This window comes from Astyanax mexicanus, chromosome 6 (genome assembly GCF_023375975.1).
Source record: "Astyanax mexicanus isolate ESR-SI-001 chromosome 6, AstMex3_surface, whole genome shotgun sequence".
Classification (NCBI taxonomy): Eukaryota; Metazoa; Chordata; class Actinopteri; order Characiformes; family Acestrorhamphidae; genus Astyanax; species Astyanax mexicanus.
The window spans coordinates 10,463,162-10,485,815 of record NC_064413.1 but is presented as its reverse complement, the minus strand read 5'-3'; the positions used below and the strand labels follow the sequence as shown (position 1 = coordinate 10,485,815).

General features: G+C 36.5%; 1 protein-coding gene across 1 annotated transcript in view; it reads left to right on the top strand.

The window, feature by feature from the left end:
* The first annotated feature begins 1,780 nt into the window (after positions 1-1,780).
* rapgef5b (Rap guanine nucleotide exchange factor (GEF) 5b) overlaps positions 1,781-22,654 on the top strand; it is a 109,700-nt gene continuing 88,826 nt past the window's right edge. The window contains exons 1-5 of the mRNA XM_022673987.2: positions 1,781-3,938; positions 5,894-5,959; positions 7,839-7,945; positions 9,113-9,234; positions 12,013-12,181. Coding sequence (XP_022529708.2) covers positions 3,759-3,938; positions 5,894-5,959; positions 7,839-7,945; positions 9,113-9,234; positions 12,013-12,181 — 644 coding nt within the window. The 5' untranslated portion in view covers positions 1,781-3,758. The remainder of the gene's footprint in view (positions 3,939-5,893; positions 5,960-7,838; positions 7,946-9,112; positions 9,235-12,012; positions 12,182-22,654) is intronic.

Sequence of the window (22,654 nt, the reverse complement as noted above, 5' to 3'; positions counted from 1 at the left end):
AGTTGCCCCAATGACACTTAAGAATACTGCTGCCTTCTTTGCATCAGGAACATCATTGGCTTCAATAAAATGTTCAAACCTCTCGACATAAGTCGACCATTGCTCCGATGACTCGTCATAGGCATCAATGTGTCCCAGCAGTGTTGCCATTCTCACTGGTGGTAGTGGTGCCTGTGCTTCTCTAGGGGCTCGCTCCAAACTGTCTGTTCCTGGAATTCTTCTCCCTCCCCTGTTACTGCTGAGCCTCCTCCATCAGAAAATGACACGAGTGGGTCACTGTACTCGTCGCCAATTTGTTATATCCTGCCACCTGGTGGTGTGGCGTGACACAACATGAAGTACCAATACATCACATACAGTAAAGTTGTAAGTGGTATTAGTGAATATAGTAACTGTATTGTAGAGCTTGTTGGTGATAAAGGACATGGTGAATATAAGGCTTGTGTTGTGTACAGTAAAGTTGTAAGTGGTATTAGTGAATATAGTAACTGTATTGTAGAGCTTGTTGGTGATAAAGGTCATAGTAAACATAAGGCTTGTGATGTGGGCAGTAAAGTAGTAAGTGGTATTAGTGAATATTAGGGATGCAACGGTTCTCGGTATTTTATCGGTTCGATACACCCGGATGGACCGCGGTATTTTGGTGTGCGCAGTAAGAGAGCGAACGAGCGCTCTCCTGCTGTACATAACCCGCACATGGCCAGGGGGAGGGGCTGCTGAGCGCATGCTGGGGGACTGCTCCATTACACTGTGAAGAGTAATGTTATTTGCACCACACCATGACATCCCGCTCACTCCCGATCACATGACACATCACATTATACCACCAGGAAGTCCCGAGTACTGATTTCCCTCAGTGTATAAGGACCATGCTCACGCTCACACCTCGCCGAGTATCTGTTTGGTTATCCTGCAATACAAAGCGTTTATCTCGCCCTTTATTTCCGTGTATGATCTTGTTTTTTGTCATCAAATCGGGAAACAAATACATATTAGAGATGATAAAAAGGATTTAAAAAATCAATTGAACTACACAGAGCAAACAAAAAGGGTGGACTTAATAATAGACACTAAACTAGTTTTAGGCGGTATGACCTAAAAATGTATATCATGGTATTTGTATTATTATTTATTTATATATTTTTGCTTGACTGTGCATTTATATAGGCTGTGACTTAATGTTTGGAGTTTATATATAATAAAACACTAAGGCTTTAAATTAAGGCTTTGATTAGTATTTGCTTTACTTTGCCCCACAAAATATATGATGAAATCAAACTTTATTAGCAGAAAAACAGCTAAATAATGTAAACAACAGATCTTAAAAAGAAATACACAAGCAACTTTAACACGGTTTCCTTTACAAAACTAAATATTCAAATAAATAATTCCTGTTCTATGGTTGAAAATTGCGCAACGATACACCATATGCACCGGTATACCGCCCAGCACTACAAAAAACTTCTTATATTTAATATGTTGATGACACATTATGCTTCTCTGTAACCCCACATACATAACCCCACATCTTCAGTTGCATGTAAAACTTATGTTTAAAACAAAAGTTGCTTTCATTCCAGTTTTAAAAAACGGTTTATTATTGTTTATATTTGGTATACAGTGGTGTATTTTACCAGCAACGTGAGATTTTTTTATTATTTTTTATTAATTGCTCTGAAAAGCAAATGTTTATTATTGTAAAATACAAAATTGTATACACAATATAAACAAACATACGAGTAAAATTAATTACAAAAAAGCAACTCTGAAAAGTAAATTTTTATACAAAATAAAGCTCTGGTAGTAGGTGGGGATAACTGCATTCAACTTCATTAATTTTATAATATTAATGGAACTTAAATAAGTTGTATTACAGCCCAAACACTGCAGCCGCTATGCCGCTGCAGGTTTGTTGAGCGGTTCTGAGCTCATGCGTGTTTTATCCACACAGAGCGGGTCTGCACGGTTAATTTCTCCAGACTCGGGGACACAGAGCCGCTCAGTGGGAGGGAGTAGTGGAATGTGTGGCCTGCATTTCTTCGGATGTTGTATGGGGTCTTTTGTGACCTCTTAGATAAATCTTCACTGCGCTTTTGGGGTAATTCTGGTCGGCTGGACACTCCTGGGAAGGTTCACCACTGTTCAACCAATGTTTTCACCATTTGTTAGTAGTGATCGGCTGATATTGTTTTCAATGGCTAATGCCAATGTTTAGAGAGCACAAGTTGCCGATAGTGATACATAAAATAGATATTTAGTTTTAGTCAAAAGTGAATATTTTTATTTTATTCATATTATATTATTATTACACACACATCTCAGAAAACATAGGAGCACATTTTCACACAGCCACGTCCTTAAAAAAATTCTCACCTAAAATGACTTTACTGTATCACACAGCAGTACTATTTTCAAAACGTACAACTTACACAACAGGTATGTGTGTCTACCTCATCAGCAGCTTTAGCTCTGTGCAACTCACCAGGCTCTACAGAAACATTGTCCTTGCATTTACAAAATGCAGGTCTCAATCTAAACATTTGACTGAAAATGAAAAAGATACTTCAGTCCTCTGTAGTCCAATTCTTGTGGTCTTCTGCAAACTTCAGCCTGGCTATTCTTTGCTTCTCGTTAAAGAAGGTCCTATTTCTTGCCTGTAAGATATAGTTTCTGTTCTTTTCAAACACTTCACCTCAGCTGCCATTTGCCATTCTTTTTATAGGTCTCTTGTTGTCATCCTGCAGTTGCTGACTGACATTTAAATAAGTTGACGGTCAATCTCCAGACCTAAACCTCATTAAAAAGCAATGAATGTAATTATGTAAGATGTAAGTTGGTTACAAGCCATCAAACTAAGCAGAACTGCTTGATTTTTTGTGCCAGAAGTGGAATAAGGTCATTCAAAAGCAATGTGTTGGCGAGCATGCCAAGATGCTGTGATAAAAATTAGGGTAATTCCACCAATTAAGGATTTCTGTACTCCTAAAACATTAGCACTGTTGTTTCTAAATTAATATGAACTTGTTTTCTTTGCATTATTTAAGATTTGAAAGCACCGTACCGTTTTCAATATTTTGACCATTTCTTATTTTCTGCAAATAAATGCTCTAATTGACAATATTTTTTATTTGTGAGAAATGTTGTAACATGGGAGAAATGTTGTGAGTAGTTTATAGAATGAAATCACAATGTTCATTTTACTCAAACTCAGGATTTATTTACAGAGTAGGAAAAAAAGAAAAAAAAACGTATGTTAAGGTGGAATATGAGAGTAGTAATGTTGATGGTATGTGTAATTTCTTACTTCTACTGAAGTATTTTAAACACTAGTATATAATCCTTTACCTGAGTAATACATGTCAATAATTTTGACGGCTTTGTATATATACTATATAGTTTGTGTGTAGTGCACAGTTGGGACGCACCCGCTGCCACTGAATGGGGTTCAAATGAGTCGGTTCACTAAACTGATTCACCTACCTGGTAAGGAATCGTAAGCCTCACGTGACTTTACCTTTCTGGGCTCCGTAGCCACTCCTTTATTTACTCACGTGTGAGGAGGAGCCGTTTGAAGAGGATTCGGAGCTCCATTGTGGCGGTTTATATATAAACTTCACTGTTAAACCGGGATTACCGGGAGTTTTCCCGCGCGGTGTGACTGTATCCGTGTATCCGGAGTTGAGGGCGGCTGGGCCGTCCTGGATGGCGGTGTAGCGGCGCTGAGTTTGTGTATGAGACTTGGGGGAATGGATTAACTGATGTCGGGGAAGGTAAGCGCTGGTATGGCGGTGGTAAAGGAGAGTCCGGCAACTGGGAAAACTGGTTTTCTAAGCTGGCGCTGGAGCTGGAGTCCAGTTAGAGCGGAGGAAAGCGAACTGAAGAGGATCAGAACCGCCCCCGCTGTCCCCCGCCCCGGACCGGTTCCGAGCCCCGGAGCGGTGAGTCCACTTTAATTACCTAAAACCCAGCCCTGTCCGGTTAACCCTCACTCAGCCCTGCCCTGTTAACCCCCACTCAGCCCTGCCCTGTTAACCCCCACTCAGCCCTGCCCTGTTAACCCCCACTCAGCCCTGCCCGGTTAACCCCCACTCAGCCCTGCCCTATTAACCCCCACTCAGCCCTGCCCTATTAACCCCCATTCAACCCTGTCCAATTAACCCCCACTCAGCCTTGCCCTATTAACCCCCACTCAGCCCTGTCCAATTAACCCCCACTCAGTCTTGCCCTATTAACCCCCACTCAGCCCTGTCCGGTTAACCCCCACTCAGCCCTGCCCTGTTAACCCCCACTCAGCCCTGCCCTGTTAACCCCCACTCAGTCTTGCCCTGTTAACCCCCACTCAGTCTTGCCCTATTAACCCCCACTCAGCCCTGCCCTATTTACCCCAACTCAGTCCTGTCTGATCTTAATTAATTCATAGTTGTCAAAGTAACTCTAAAACATACAGTTTTCTGCTGTAGATTAAAAAACATTTGGGTTTGCCTAACCACCATTAAAACTAGATAGCTGCCTTAAGAAAAACAAACAATTGTGAACCTGGAAAACCACAGCAGTTGATGTGAGTGTTATAAAAAGTAAGACCCTAAAACAAATGTTAGTCACATCAGTGCAGAGTGAAGGTATTACAGTATGTTCTGTTGTTTGCAGAAGACCTTATGAAAAAACATGGTTCACCAGAGAAAGAAAACTGAAAATATATAAAGTATATTGGTCATATTGACTGATTGCTCTGCTGTAGTTGTGCTGTTAGCTGGCTGTGGTATGCTCAGTTCTGCTCATTTATTTCAGTCAATCCAGGCCAGCTTGGTAGGATTGCAGCCCTACCAGTAGATCTAAACACTGTCAGTCAATATGGTCAGTATACTTAATTCACTGTTTACTATGTTTAGGTGATTTCTTAACCATTACAGACTGTTGAAGATCTACTTAGGACCCACTAAGACTAATATCTACTATGAGTTGTTCATTAATAATCATGAATTATTCAGCACCTCCAATAGTTATTTATTGTTTACTATGTATATATGATGCTGTAACCACTAGGAATCCTGAAAATCTGCTGAAGATCCAATGTGTTGTTCAGTATCCACAATGTATTGTTTAGTGTATATTATGTATTATTTAGCATATACAATAAAACTGTTTAGTATCTGCCAAAGAATTCTGTGATTTATGGAGCACTCCAGCAGTAATGATGAACTGAAATGGACATTTTAGTCTGAATCCAAACAAACATAAATATTTTATATTATAATAATTTAAATATTAGGTTTTTATGTGATAAATGATGACAAAATGTAAGTAAAAAATCAATATATAAAGAGCTTCTCATCACATGCTGATTATGATTGGGTTGTGTAATTAAAACATCATTGTTCTAAATATGCTACGAATTTATCCTACCATATATGGACATGACTGATTATTCGTTTTTTGATTTATTTTATTGATGGGGTTTTGTTTACATATTTAAAAGTGTTTTTATTCCCATTCTTCTATCAAATCACTGTTAATAATGAGGTTTCTTGCTCTTTAAAAAATCATATTTTCCATAATGGATTTTAAATGGTTATTGTTTATGTTAATTATTTGGATAGGATAATATATTGTTTAAACAATTAGTTATTAGGACAGAAATAATTGTATAAATTGTCTTTTTAAACAAAAATACATTTTGTTGCAGTTTTTGGAAGAATAATTGTTCTATCCTGCAGTGACTTTTTATTAGCTCTGTGAAGGAGGGAGATGGTCTGGATAAGCAGTGTGTAATTTGGTGAATTTGTGGTTGCTTGTTGCTGTGTTTGGATATGAGAGTGAGCAAGCAGTGTGTATTGTTTGAGGAGATAAAGAGTCATTGTTTATAAAGAGTTTTATCTCTGCCCACTCCTGCTAGATGGCATCAGAGAAGCAGCCACCCGAACCCCCCTGTCGTCTAAACCCGGGAGCAGTAGGACTGCAGGTAAAGAGCACACATCCCACCACACGCCTCATCCTCGGCGTCCTCAGCGCCAGGCAGACCGGAAAATCGGGTTATCCTAAGTGAAATCTGAGCTGATTCTGTTGATTATCAGCAGTTTAGCTGAGAGTGACAGCTGTTGCAGCCCTGACTCACAGCTTAACTCAACTCAACAGTGCTGCTCAACTCAAATTACAGATCTACATTTAACCTCTTAAACCCTTTAAACTCCAACTGCAGACCCACACTTCTCACTGTCATTAGCTGCATCAATTTTAAAGGCTTCAACACTGTGTAACCCTTTGGCACTTTACAAAATCTGATGAACCAAAAGGCTAAACTCAAAATAGTTTTCTCCAGAAATGTTTTCCTAATTAAAAATGAATAAATGGTTTAAGGGGTTAAAATGCCTTGGATCATGGTAAGGCACAGAGTACTAACTGCTCATTTTGCTTGTTAGGAGGGCTGTGTGTTGGCCAGAACTTGGCAATACAATACAAGACTTACGATTCAATATATCACAATATATTTAAATACTTTACGAGGTGATATATTAAGTATTATTGAAGATCTAATGAGGATCCACTATAAATTGTCCAGCATCTCCTATGAGTTATTCAGCAATAAGTATTAATTATTTAGTATATACTACGAATTCTACAGTATGCACTCCGATTTCACTGTCAGAATCTTATCTATACTTTCCTCTGAAATCAGTTTTGAAACTTTCAGTTTAGTAATTGAGCTGTCAGGTGGCTAACTAGCTAGTAAATAATACTATTATTAATCATGCAGTGTGATTATGTTTTGTTCTTTACAGATTTTTCAGCAAGTCTGATTGATGTTAGTGTAAAACGGATCTCACAATATGATGTAATTAGTTGTTAGCTAGTCAGCTAGCTAGTTAGTTAATTAATGTAGTTAGATGTGCTGAATGAGTAGTATTAGTACCTCGTCACACGCTCTGGTCTGAACTGAGTCTAAATAGTGTTTAAAACATTATCTGATTTTAATGATCATCCGTGCGTGCTGGTTTGGTTGGTCTCAGCTGTAAACAGAGCTTAGCTTCAGTACTGTAATTTGATGGCAATTTCAGTAGTTTGGGAATAAAATGTATGAACTGCAGTATTAATTATGGGATATTACACTTACTGGATAAACTGAGAATTCAGGGGGGGGGGGTATGTACATTCTGTTTCTTTAAGCTGCTCTGTGAACGTAAAGTAGGTGCTCTTAGATGCTTGTTCTGGAAGAAGAGGGCAGTGCTAATTAATGGGTAGGGAAGTCTGGCTTCGCTTCTAGTTGTAAATTTATCAACCTGGTGGAAGTATGTTTTTTACAGTCGTAGTTTAGTAGCAGCCTGATTTGGTAGCCCTTTTGCCTGTTAGATACAGCCTACATCTTCCTCTTCATCCTACAGTACTTTTACACCGGCCACTCATGCTAGGGTTAAATGTTGGTGTTACAGTCTGAACTACATTTTGAATGAAGGCAGCCAATACAAAGCAGCCAATTAGAAGGAAGCTTGTTTACATGTATCATGTGTCTTGAAGGCACACTGTTTAATTATAAAAAAAATAGTTTGGAAAATGGTTGTGTATAAATTATTACTGTTCTTGGTTCATAAGCCTACAGAAATGTCGTAAATGGACCTCAGTGAAAAAATATATACAGAATAAAATCTGGAACGTGAGCGCTTTTAGTTCAATTCAGTTTATTTTTGCAGTATAAATAAGAGTAACCCCGGTATCTGTGTGGAGAGCAGCAAGTGCTGTAAGTGGAATATAAAAATTGAAGATGAAGTGAGAGCCAGTGTTTGGGGTGGGGCAGGGTATGTGTTGTCATGTTCTAATGTTTTGATGTAAAATTCTGTGTCTTGAAGGCCTGTGTGAGGAGTATTCCTTGTGCTGGACGCGCTCTGAGGAATGCCTTCCTGTCCAACGGGCATGAAAACTGGAAAGCCCACGTAAAATTGGCCCGAATCATTAAGTAAGTCCAGCTGACACTAAATAGAGCATTTATTATTTCACTAATATTAACTAAGATGACTCTGTAGACCACTGACTCTAAAGACTCAAAATTCCCTTATAATAGAGGTCTGTGGGCAGATTTTAAACAAAACGTGTGTTTACATGCACTCAAAAACCAGTTCAGATTCAGATTACTCCATATACAGCTCTGGAAAAAATTAGCGACCACTTAAAAATGATGAGTTTCTTTGATTTTACCAAACTAAAAACCTTTGGAATATCAAGAGGAAGATGGATGATCACAAGCTATCAAACCAACTGAACTGCTTGAATCTTGGCAACAGGAGTGGCATAAAGTTATCCAAAAGCAGTGTGTAAGACTTGTGGAGGAGAACCTGCCAAGATGCATGAAAACTGTGATTAAAAATCAGAGTTATTCCACCAAAAATGTATTTCTGAACTCTTAAACCTTTATGAATATGAACTTGTTTTCTTTGCGTTATTTGAGGTCTGAAAGCTTTTTTTATTTAAGCCATTTTTCATTTTCTGCAAATAAATGCTTTAAATGTTTTTATTTGAAATTTGGAAGAAATGTCAGTAGTTTTTAGAATAAAACAACAATATTAATTTTACTCAAACATGTACCTGTAAGTAGCTAAATCAGAGAAACTGATTCAGAAACTGAAGTGCTCTCTTATTTTTTTACTGAGCTGTATATATACTATACATACAGTGAAGCCTGAAGCTTTCATACACCTGGCAATCATTTCCAAGAAGATTATAAGACTATGTACAAGAGGAAACTTTTTTTATTTGAACATAAAAAGGGTCATAATTATTTATTCCCTTTGCAAACTGTCACAATCTATGAGAAAGTTAGCCTGCCATGGCGAAGACAAAGACTTGGCCATTTCAAATGCTCATCTGGACAAAGAAAAAGACTTCAAGTCTTGTATGTATGTATTTTTTTGGTGTAAAAAAAGCAGAATGCTAATCACAAAAATAAGCAATGCATCAAGGTCTGGCAGTCTGTAGAGAAACTTTGGCCTTTGGACACCAGTGGACATTTCAGCAGGACAACGACCCAAAACACACAGCAAAAGTGTTAATAAATGGTTAGTGGACAAACATTGAGTTTGACTATGATTAACTGTATGTGTTTGGTGATGTTGATGTCCTTCTGCAGGAGGAGTTTTGTGGGGCTGGAGCTGGTGCAGTGGTTGATGGAGCAGAGTGTGTGTGTTCAGAGCAGAAGCACAGCTGCCGGAGTCTGGAACGTTCTGCTGGAGCATCAGGTTCTGCTGTCGGGTACGTGGGAAACCTGTTCCCTCTTTAGAAGACTCTGAGTCTGAGCTGATGATTATATGGAGCTCATTGGCACAGTATGCTGTATAATCTATTGTGATAGATGTGGGTGATGTGTGGTTAAGTTTAGTATTAGTGTTTAAATGCTTCTTATCACTGCTCTTTATAAATATTTACAGTGCTTGTGTAGTCAATGCAAAGGCTTTGTTGTGCTTAGCCAAATAATCTGCAAATCAGGCCTGAGGCAGGTCCCCACCATCGCTCAACTCTTTACACTTTGTCCTGATATTTATCAACCATGGGCTCCAGTAAGCAGCTGTCTAAAGCTCTAACAACTTAAGTGATTGATGCCCAAAAGGCAGGAAAATACTTTTAGAAGATGTGCAGTCTCTATAGTAAGAACTATTATTAAAAATCTCAGTTCAGGGGGACTGTAGAGGTGCAGATATTCTGTAAGACCAAGAAAACCCTTAGATATTTAAGACCATGTACAGGTTTGATACAGTCATTCAACAATAGCTGACAGAAGCACATGAACAGGAGATTACTTTACACACAACAAGCTCTACAATAGTATTGTTACTAATAGCACTAACAACTTTACTGTACTCAACACAAGCCCTATGTTCACCATATTCATTCTAATCAAACCCTTACATTAAGCATGCTCTGGACCACCCAAGGCTGTTCAGCAACAAGTCAAAAAGACAGGTTCTGTCAGGGTATGGGGGTGTGTCCGTACACTTTTGTAATTCAGCATTAATGCAGAAAAGTACATTGAGATCTTAGAGCAACATATGCTGCCTTTAAGACTTTTTAAAATAGACAATCCTGCATGTTTCACACAGTGGCATGGCTGTGAAAAAGAGAGTTATCGAAGTAAGATCTACAAATCTGATTTATCATGGCATTTGTATACCCTTAACCAAAGTATTCTGGAGGGTCTAAGTCTGTTCATGAGTGAAAACAAATGCAGCATCTGTGATCTGTGATAATGAAAAGCATAAAATACTCCTAAATCAGCTACCTATTTTAATAGTATTATTATTATTATTATTATTATTATTATTTTGTCTATTTTAACTTTTTCTTTTAAATTATTTTGTTCTTAGGACTATTTTCATTTTTAGATTAAATTATCTTCTCTTTATTTTCTTAATAATTAAACCTTAATTTGTATTTATTTATTTTTGCTCTTAATTTTCTTTTCTTTTAATGTTTTAGGTGCTTATTAAGATGATTCAATTTAGTTTTTTTCTCTTTCTCTTCATTCACGGTTATTGTAAATGCTCGGCTCTATTGAAAAGTCAAAATAAAGGTTGATTTGATTAAAAAAAACCCACGAATACCAGAAAATAACAACCAATATTCTTACACCTTATGTTTACTCTATTCATTTGACTAGTGCCACCATGTGGAGTAATGAAGCAGTAACTTTAGTAGGTCTAATTTGGGGGGCCAGTCTTAGTGAGTCGTCTTAGGAAGTTTAGATCGCTATGTTTTAATAAAAATATTGATATTTGATGCCACGTATAGATAATGTATAGAAATAAATGAAACTACTGCGTTAGCGATCTTTTAGTCAATCATTTTCGACTGCAGCCAATCAGATACTACTCTTTCGTTGTCAATCACTTTTTATTAAGCCAATCCCCAGACAGACCAATCTGTCCATCATTTTTTACTGCAGCCAATCACCTTAACAGATCTGTCAAAAGAAGGCGGAAACTGTGGTGCTACCGGTTAAACGTAGCGTGATTTAAACTTCTGAACAACGGTGAAGCTGAAAGTATTTTACAAAATACTATATTAACAGTTTAAACACATTTATGTGCTATTGTAGTTAGTCCTGCCTATATTCCGCTCTTAAACAGAAGTAACTGAATGAAAACGTTAGAAAAGCCCTGACTTAGATATTTTTAAAATCAAAGATTAAAATACTCGTTTTTCTGTAATAGCACTTTTGTGTTTTTTTTCCTTTATTTCAGTAATTGCATTAAATCGTGTATATGTATGCATTAAATTGTGTATATAATGCTCCGCCCTTTTAGCCACGCCCACTGTGGGCTCCGATTTGCAGACTTACATAGATGAGTTCAACCGGCCGGCCGTGACAGACGTTCTGTGTTTTCCTTTTTATTCAGAGAGTTTGCGCAGCGTTGTGTTTTAATGGGTCTTTTCACTGCTAAAATCCACCATCTACAGGCGGCCGGGTGTAACTGCAGCAAGCACGCTGGAGAAAAAGAAAGATGCTAAAATTCAGCTTTTTGCTTAATTTAACAACTGAAAACAACAAAATTACATAATTCAGTAATTAGGTGTATGTAAAATAAATTATTAGCATTAACTTATGAACTATAAATAGCTGTTGTTCAGCCTGGTTAGCGTCCGTCAGGGCGGCTGGTTGAACTGACCGGCCTGCAGCATTACATATGAAAGTAGAGGCTCCAGCTGATGACGCGATCCTCCATAACCCGCCTTACCATATTGGCCACGCCCCTGTCCTTTCCCCACGCCCCCACCTCAAAAAGGGGTCAAAATAGACTCGCAAACAAAACAGAGGAATGCAAAGGAGGGAAAGTATTGCAAAAAGAAAAAAGGAACAAAAAGTGCAAAGAAATAGTGGTGTTGCAAAAGATTAATTAAAAAATATATATTACAAGTCAAAAAAGGTAACTTATATTCTCTTCTTTGTTTGCAATATCACATTTTTTTGCAATTTGTGGAGGTTTTTTTTTGTATGTACTAGTGGATGAACGCTGTTCTGTTACTGTGTTCCAGTGGAGAGGCAGGCAGAATTTAAGGATTCCAGTTCCCTGTATCAGTTCTCCTTTGAGGAGTGTGAGGCTCACAGGTGTGAGTTTAGAAATCAGAACCAGTGGCAGAGTGGAGTCAGCCTGCTGGTACAGCTGGTCCCCCTCACGCAGCTCCGCGGACGGACCCAAAAACCGTGAGTACATCATTAAAGCTATGCTATGCTTTCAGTGCTGTTTTAAATGTTTTGAATTAAATTATATATACATATATATAGACCGTTTCAATGAGGAAAACAATAACAAAGCTACTGCGCATGTCTGTTCCTTCGACGCTTCCGGTGGCGCTATTTTTAAGTATACAGCTGTCAAAATGAGAGCGAATATTTTGCAAGTCTCCCAAAAACAGAGCAAACATATAATCAGAAATTAGTAAAAAGTGATCAAACCTCTTTTCCTGATCCTTTTGATAAGGATTTAAGAGGGAAGTTTTTTTTCCTCAGATTTAAAACGCTGGCCAGAGGTGACCTACCCAGATGTGAATCACTATCTTGTTAGAGCGGAGTGTGTTTACACCAGAGAGGCAGTGAAAGCGCACCGCAGTTTGGACTCATATAATTACTTTCTCAGTGGAAAAGTTGAATATATTGAATATATATTTATTAATTTCAACATTCATTTATTTATTCATTTATTTATTTATATATGTATACATTTATATGTGTATTTATTTATACTTATGTAATTTTTGGTCATCCATAGTTTACTTGTTTAAAGAACAATTTGACCTGATTTTCCATGTTTGTGACTCTCAGATTAGCTGAAGTTTGCATTCATGATTAATTAAAAAGTTACGTCCACTTTTTTGAACGCTGTTTACCGCTAAACGGAAGTGTCCTATGAACAGCTACGTCACTTCCTACTCTCATGAATATATATATATATATATATATATATATATATATATATATATATATATATATATATATATATATATATACACACATCATATATATATATATATATATATATATATATATATATATATATATATATATATATATATATATATGATGTGTGTATATATATATATGTGTGTGTGTATATATTATGGCAAGCCAAACAGGAAATATATAATAAAAGCTGATATATATATAATGAAAGCCGATATATATATAATGAAAGTGATATATATAATGAAAGCTGATATGTATATAATGAAAGCGATATATATATATATATAATGAAAGCCGATATATATATAATGAAAGCCGATATATATATAATGAAAGCGATATATATAATGAAAGCTGATATGTATATAATGAAAGCGATATATATATGTAATGAAAGCTGATATATATATAATGAACTCTGATATATATATATATATATAATGAAAGCTGATATATATATATAATGAAAGCGATATATATATAATGAAAGCCGATATATATATGTAATGAAAGCCGATATATATATAATGAACTCTGATATATATATATATAATGAAAGCTGATATATATATAATGAAAGCCGATATATATATAATGAAAGCGATATATATATAATGAAAGCGATATATATAATGAAAGCTGATATGTATATAATGAAAGCGATATATATATAATGAAAGCCGATATATATATATATGTAATGAAAGCTGATATATATATAATGAACTGATATATATATATAAAATGAAAGCTGATATATATATAATGAAAGCGATATATATATAATGAAAGCCGATATATATATGTAATGAAAGCCGATATATATATATAATGAACTCTGATATATATATATATAATGAAAGCTGATATATATATAATGAAAGCTGATATATATATAATAAAAGCGATATATATATATAATGAAAGCCGATATATATATAATGAACTCTGATATATATATATATATATATAATAAAAGCTGATATATATATATATATATAATAAAAGCTGATATATATATGTAATGAAAGCTGATATATATATAATGGAAGCGATATATATATATAATGAAAGCGATATATATATATATATATATATATATATATATATATATATATAATGAAAGCTGATATATATATATATAATGAAAGCGATATATATATAATGAAAGCGATATATATAATGAACTCTGATATATATATATATATATATATATATATAATAAAAGCTGATATATATATATATATATATATATATATATATTAGGGGTGGGAATCGTTTACTATCTCACGATTCGATTCGATTCCGATTTTGGGGGCCACGATTCGATTCAAAATCGATTTTTGATTCAAAACGATTTGAATTATAAAAATTTCTGCTTCTGGCTTATGAATCTTATTGAAAAAAAAACCTCCATAATATACACTGGTCCTGGAGCAGGTAATGTGTTACAAAAACAATAAAATGTGCAGGAATGTGGGTCCTCAGTGACAGAGGAATCACTGGGATATCACAATGACGTTAATGAACAATAAATAAATAATAAATAACACTGATTTATTACCAGGCTACTAGCGGTGGTGTGTAGGTGACGCTGCTGGGCTGATGTGATGATAGCAGTGGAGCGCTAAAGTTCAGGAGCAGCTGCTGATTAACTAGTTAATTTAAGGTCGTTGTATTTCTTCAGAAAGGGGGCAGGAGGTGGAGAAATTAATTCATATTGTCCATTCCTTAATTCCTCTGTGATGAGGAGCTGAAATTAGCTCTGATTAGCTTATTGTATTTTTCCGTTCCGCCTTAAATGCTGCAGCCCGCTGCCACCTGTAGCGTTATTTAAGGTGGAACTGGAAAGTTAGCTAGTTAGCTAGCTAACAGTTACTGAAACTACTAGCGATCTTTTTTATGCTTGTTATGAAGCATTCTGCCATAAAACATTGAAACTACACGTTAATCTAATGTAATATAGTGCTTGTTCTGCCATCTTACCGGTGATTCTCAAACACCTACGCTCTGTGTGTGTCTGGAAGATCTCCGTTTGAAAGGACAAGCGCTATCCCCAGGGTTGCCAGGTCCAACAAAAATACCCAGCCCAAAATCAGTCTAAAACCCGCCCCTCAGAATCGATTTTGGGACATTTTAAATCGATTCTGAATCGTAGTAAATGAGAATCAAGATTCTTATGTGAATCGATTTTTTGGCACACCTCTAATATATATATATATAATGAAAGCTGTTAAGACCCTTTAAGAGGTAATCAGGTGGTCCGCACAGTCAGCCTGAGAGACTGAAGGTGGCGTTGTGGTTCAGCCGGCCGCAGCTCCTCGCGCAGGGGAGGCCGACCACCGGCAGGCAGCGCGGCGCACTCTCTCCACGGAGGTGCGGCGCGACCGGCCTCGGACTGGCTTTAAAGTGTCAGGGGGCGAAGGTGGCAAAAAAAGCTCCGGCCCGCGAGCTGCTTTCCCCGAGCCGGGGATGGTCTACCAGCGTTCATTATATATATATCAGCTTTCATTATATATATATATCAGCTTTCATTATATATATATCAGCTTTCATTATATATATATCAGCTTTCATTATATATATATCAGCTTTCATTATATATATATCAGCTTTCATTATATATATATCAGAGTTCATTATATATATATCAGAGTTCATTATATATATATCAGAGTTCATTATATATATATCAGCTTTCATTATATATATATATCAGCTTTCATTATATATATATCAGAGTTCATTATATATATATCAGCTTTCATTATATATATATATCAGCTTTCATTATATATATATCAGCTTTCATTATATATATATCAGCTTTCATTATATATATATCAGCTTTCATTATATATATATCAGCTTTCATTATATATATATCAGAGTTCATTATATATATATCAGAGTTCATTATATATATATCAGAGTTCATTATATATATATCAGCTTTCATTATATATATATATCAGCTTTCATTATATATATATCAGAGTTCATTATATATATATCAGCTTTCATTATATATATATATCAGCTTTCATTATATATATATCAGAGTTCATTATATATATATCGCTTTCATTATATATATATATATCAGAGTTTATTTTATATATATATATATATATATATATATATATATATATATATATATATATATATATATATATATATATATATATATATATATATATATCAGCTTTCATTATATATACAGTGAGTCCAAGAAGTATTTGATCCCTTGCTGATTTTCTTTGTTTGCCCACTAATAAAGACACTATCCTTCTGCACTTTTAATGGTAGATATATTCTAACATGGAGAGACAGAATATCAAGACAAAAATCCAGAATATAATTTTAAAGAATATATTTTAATTAATTTGTATTTCAATGAGGAAAATAGGTATTTGATCCCTCTTGCCAAACACACTCAATACTTAGTGGCAAAGCCTTTGTTTGCAAGCACAGCAGTGAGACGTTTGTTGTAGTTAACCACAAGTTTAGCACACACACCAGGGGGAATTTTGGCCCACTCTTCTTTGCAGATCCTCTCTAAATCATGAAGGTTGGTGGGCTGTCGCTTGGCAACTCTGACCTTCAGCTCCCTCCATAGATTTTCGATCGGATTGAGGTCTGGCGACTGGCTGGGCCACTCCATGACCTTAATGTGATTTTTCCTGAGCCAATCCTTTGTTGCCTTTGCTGTATGTTTAGGGTCGTTATCATGTTGGAAGACCCAACCACGGCCCATTTTCAGATCCCTGGCAGAGGGGAGGAGGTTGTCCCTCAGGATTGTGCGGTACATGGCTCCATCCATCTTCCCAGTGATGCAGTGAAGTAGCCCTGTACCCTTGGCAGAGAAACACCCCCAAAACATTATGCTTCCACCTCCATGCTTGACGGTGGGCACAGTGTTCTTGGGGTCATAGGCAGCATTTTTCTTCCTCCACACATGGCGGGTGGAGTTGAGGCCAAAAAGTTAAATTTTGGTCTCGTCTGACCACAAAACCTTCTCCCAATAACTTGGTTCATCTTTCAAATGATCATTGGCATACTTGAGGCGCGCCTCCACATGTGCTCTCTTCAGCAGGGGTACCTTTCGGGCACTGCAGGATGTGAATCCATTGTTGCGCAAAGTGTTGCCAATTGTTTCCTTGCAAACTGTGGTCCCAGCTGCCTTCAGGTCATTTGCTAACTCCTGCCGAGTGGTTGCAGGACGATTTCTGACCGTTCTCAGCATCATTGCCACCCCACGAGGCGAAATCTTCTTTGGAGCACCGGGCCGAGGTCTGTTGATTGTCATGTTATACTCTTTAAACTTTCTGATAATTGCACCAATAGTTGTTACTTTCACATCCAACACCTTACTAATCTTTTTGTAGCCCATTCCAGCTTTGTGAAGGTCAACAATTCTGACTCTGAGGTCCTGTGACAGCTCTTTGGTTTTACCCATGTTGGAGACTTGAAATCTGTGTGATCTGTCTGATTCTGTGGACAGGTGTTTTTCACACAAGTGATTAGTGAGAACAGGTGGCTTCAGGTCAGGTAACAAGTTGATTGGGAGTGTCTAACTGGTCTGTAAAAGCCAGAACTGCTAATGAATACTAAGGGATCAAATACTTATTTCACTCCATGAAATACAAATCAATTAATATATATTCCTTAGATTTATTTTCTGGATTTTCTTTTTAATATTCTGTCTCTCCATGTAAGAATATATCTACCATTAAAAGTATAGAATGATCATGTCTTTATTAGTGGGCCAACGAAGAAAATCAGCAAGGGATCAAATACTTCTTGGACTCACTGTATATATATATATATATATCAGCTTTCATTTTATATATATATATATATATATATATATATATATATATATATATATATCAGAGTTCATTATATATATATCAGTGTTATTCCTTTTCCTGATGATTTAATTTCCTGTTCCTATTTTTCCCCCCAAGCTAGTTGCTGCTGTTAAAAAACTTATGGAGTGTTATTTGTAACAATCATATAAATAAATGAATAAAGAAATAATTGCTTAAAATGTTAAATAAATATTTAAAATGAGATTTAATTAATTAAAAAATAATTAATAATTAGTTTCCCAAATCCCTATATTTCCCTATATACACTACCGTTCAAAAGTTTGGGGTCACTCAAACAATTTTGTGTTTTCCATGAAAAGTCACACTTATTCACCACCATATGTTGTGAAATGAATAGAAAATAGAGTCAAGACATTGACAAGGTTAGAAATAATGATTTGTATTTGAAATAACATTGTTTTTACATCAAACTGCTTTCATCAAAGAATCCTCCATTTGCAGCAATTACAGCATTGCACACCTTTGGCATTCTAGCTGTTAATTTGTTGAGGTAAGCTGGAGAAATTGCACCCCACGCTTCTAGAAGCAGCTCCCACAAGTTGGATTGGTTGGATGGGCACTTCTGGCGTACCATACGGTCAAGCTGCTCCCACAACAGCTCAATGGGGTTCAGATCTGGTGACTGCGCTGGCCACTCCATTACCAATAGAATACCAGCTGCCTGCTTCTGCTGTAAATAGTTCTTGCACAATTTGGAGGTGTGTTTAGGGTCATTGTCCTGTTGTAGGACGAAATTGGCTCCGATCAGGCGCTGTCCACTGGGTATGGCATGGCGTTGCAAAATGGAGTGATAGCCTTCCTTATTCAGAATCCCTTTTACCCTGTACAAATCTCCCACCTTACCAGCACCAAAGCAACCCCAGACCATCACATTACCTCCACCATGCTTAACAGATGGCGTCAGGCATTCTTCCAGCATCTTTTCATTTGTTCTGCGTCTCACAAACGTTCTTCTTTGTGATCCAAACACCTCAAACTTGGATTCATCCGTCCACAACACTTTTTCCCAGTCTTCCTCTGTCCAATGTCTGTGTTCTTTTGCCCATCTTAATCTTTTTCTTTTATTAGCCAGTCTCAGATATGGCTTTTTCTTTGCCACTCTGCCCTGAAGCCCAAAATCCCGCAGCTGCCTCTTCACTGTAGATGTTGACACTGGTGTTTTGCGGGTACTATTTAATGAAGATGCCAGTTGGAGACCTGTGAGGCGCCTGTTTCTCAAACTAGAGACTCTAATGTACTTATCTTCTTGCTTAGTTGTGCAACGCGGCCTCCCACTTCTTTTTCTACTCTGTTTAGAGCCTGTTTGTGCTGTCCTCTGAAGGGAGTAGTACACACTGTTGTAGGAAATCTTCAATTTCTTAGCAATTTCTCGCATGGAATAGCTATGCGAGTAGTATATATATATATATATATATATAATGTGTGTGTGTGTGTGTGTATATATATATATATATATATATATATATATATATATATATATATATATTAGAGGTGTGCCAAAAAATCGATTCACATAAGAATCTTGATTCTCATTTACTACGATTCAGAATCGATTTAAAATGTCCCAAAATCGATTCTGAGGGGCGGGTTTTAGACTGATTTTGGGCTGGGTATTTTTGTTGGACCTGGCAACCCTGGGGATAGCGCTTGTCCTTTCAAACGGAGATCTTCCAGACACACACAGAGCGTAGGTGTTTGAGAATCACCGGTAAGATGGCAGAACAAGCACTATATTACATTAGATTAACGTGTAGTTTCAATGTTTTATGGCAGAATGCTTCATAACAAGCATAAAAAAGATCGCTAGTAGTTAGTTTCAGTAACTGTTAGCTAGCTAACTAGCTAACTTTCCAGTTCCACCTTAAATAACGCTACAGGTGGCAGCGGGCTGCAGCATTTAAGGCGGAACGGAAAAATACAATAAGCTAATCAGAGCTAATTTCAGCTCCTCATCACAGAGGAATTAAGGAATGGACCATATGAATTAATTTCTCCACCTCCTGCCCCCTTTCTGAAGAAATACAACGACCTTAAATTAACTAGTTAATCAGCAGCTGCTCCTGAACTTTAGCGCTCCACTGCTATCATCACATCAGCCCAGCAGCGTCACCTACACACCACCGCTAGTAGCCTGGTAATAAAGCAGTGTTATTTATTATTTATTTATTGTTCATTAACGTCATTGTGATATCCCAGTGATTCCTCTGTCACTGAGGACCCACATTCCTGCACATTTTATTGTTTTTGTAACACATTACCTGCTCCAGGACCAGTGTATATTATGGAGGGTTTTTTTTCAATAAGATTCATAAGCCAGAAGCAGAAATTTTTATAATTCAAATCGTTTTGAATCAAAAATCGATTTTGAATCGAATCGTGGCCCCCAAAATCGGAATCGAATCGAATCGTGAGATAGTAAACGATTCCCACCCCTAATATATATATATATATATAGGCTTCTGTAGTCTTCTATGCGTCATTGCGCTTTTATAGTGGAGTTAGTAGCCAATTACAGATTACTGCATCACATTAAAGCAATTACCAAATCTACAAATATTCACATGCTAGACGTAGACCTAAAATGTCTGTTAAATATTAATATTTATTGTTAAGTATTAAATCCACATCTACACAATACAACTTTAACCAAACCAAAACATAATAAGTGTGTTATGTACAGTACCAATCAAGACTTTTTCATTTAATGTGTGTTTGTTTTTTTCCCAATATTTTGTAAATTAATACGGAAGTCATCCTGACTGTCTTTGAGACTGCACTGCACATACTTTTCATTTTTTTTTGTTTTTGTTTACTAAATAATTCTGTTTTTATTTTAGTTCTTTTATTTTTATTTAGTTTTTATTTATGATTTGGATGACTTTAATATTAATCTACAATGCAGAGCATTTTTTAATAATGAAAAACCGTGAATTTAAAGTGTCCACACTTTTGACTTGTACTGTAGATTCCAATTCCTACTAGAAAATAAAGCTTTAAATACAAAACAACACCAGGCTTTTACTGTGACTTCTCCTCCTTTACTCCTTTACTCACTGACTTCCCCTCCAAATTCACAGCTCAGGTTATACCCACACTGTAATTGATCAGATCATGGCCACACCCCCGGATCAGCAGATGGGTCTAAATGGATGTGTGTAAACTGGGTCAGTGTGGCAATGTTGTCTCTCTGTTGTGTGTTCGGCTCTGTTTATAGACTCTCTTTCCTTTAGTCTTTCGCCCCCGCTTCCTCACGCTGCCCCTGTCTGACCACCAGCTGACCTGGGGGATGCACCAAAATAACTTTTTTGCCAGAAAGTTTTGCCTTTGAGAACAAAGTGAATATTTAAAATTAATTATTGAACATGAAACACTTTTAATATCGCAGTGACAAACCAACAAAGCACAATGCATTTACCTCAGCAGTGCTATTTTAATCATAAAGTTACCTCAGCAGTGCTTTTCTAATCATACATTTACCTCAGCAGTGCTAATCTAAAACATTTTAATGGTGTCTTTAAACAAGGACAAATTTCATGAGTTTGACCTGTCTAATGATGGCTCACTGAATTTAGAGCCCTAAATACAGGTGGTAAAGGAGCAAAGGACGAGCCAAGTAGCAAGTTTCACGTTTGCCTAACAATGGCATTGTTCTCTGTTCATTAAACTGTAAATAGGACTCTGCAAGGCATGCCTTAAGTCTCACTCGACTGTGTGTGCAGGTTTAAAGCTTTATCTTCTAGACATGTATGATTTCAGCCTCATTTAGCTGTAGCTGTAGATGGTGATTTAGCAGTTAGCCTGTTGGCTAACATTATCTAATTATCTAGTTCATTTACAAAGACTCCCTCAGAAGCGAGTTTTTATCCTCAGTACTCAGGTTAGTTTAGTCAGAAACAGCTGTACCAAGCTGTCTGATACTCTGTGTATCCACATGTCCAGCCATTTTAAATTACTTTATTAAAATAGCTTATTACTCTGACTATTTGTGACTATTTCTTTAATCCAGTGCCTTAAACAATAAATACAAAGAAATGTAAAAGGTAAGAAATGTATCCTTTCATCATGTTAAAATTCACCATTTACTTATTACAGCAGCCACATATTTTTAAGTATATAAAACATTTACACCTGACCTATGCATTACAATAGCCCATTCTTACCAACCTAGTTAAATACAGGATAGCTTCCTTGATTTAGCTAGTTTGGAAAAATAATGCTGGACGGTTTATTTCCAAAAATACCATAGAATATTATTCCACTTGACATTTCAACACAGCATTTCAGCCCCAACACACATTTAGTGGTATTTCGGTCATTTACATCTGAATCATTATGACAACTTGCATATTATTTTTTTTTTTTAGTTATTCTGCTGCAAAGACGCTGTTTAGCAGTTTCTGTAAAAACAGAAGTTTGTGGTGAGTTCCTCCAGCTGCGTTTCTGTAGCGGAGTTATATGAGCTGAGCTACAGTAGCTATCGTTAGCTAGCACAGAGCTGAGATACAGTAGCAAACACTAGCTCCCACATAGAGGAGCTGAGCTACAGTAGATAACACTAGCTAATGCAGAGCTGCTCTGTTAAAAACTGCTGGAAGCTTCAAAGAGCACTTCCAAACGTATTAGCTTCACCGCTCATTCCTAAAGCCCTCAGATGGATTTACTGGTAGCAGAGTTGCCAGGTCCAACAAAAATATCCAGCCCAAAGTCAGTCTAAAACCCGCCCTTTAGAAGTTTAAACTAGCCCGAAATATATGTTTGATACACATTTGAAGCAAATGGCAAAACAACTACAAGTGTACGACTTAGAATTTTTAGTTAT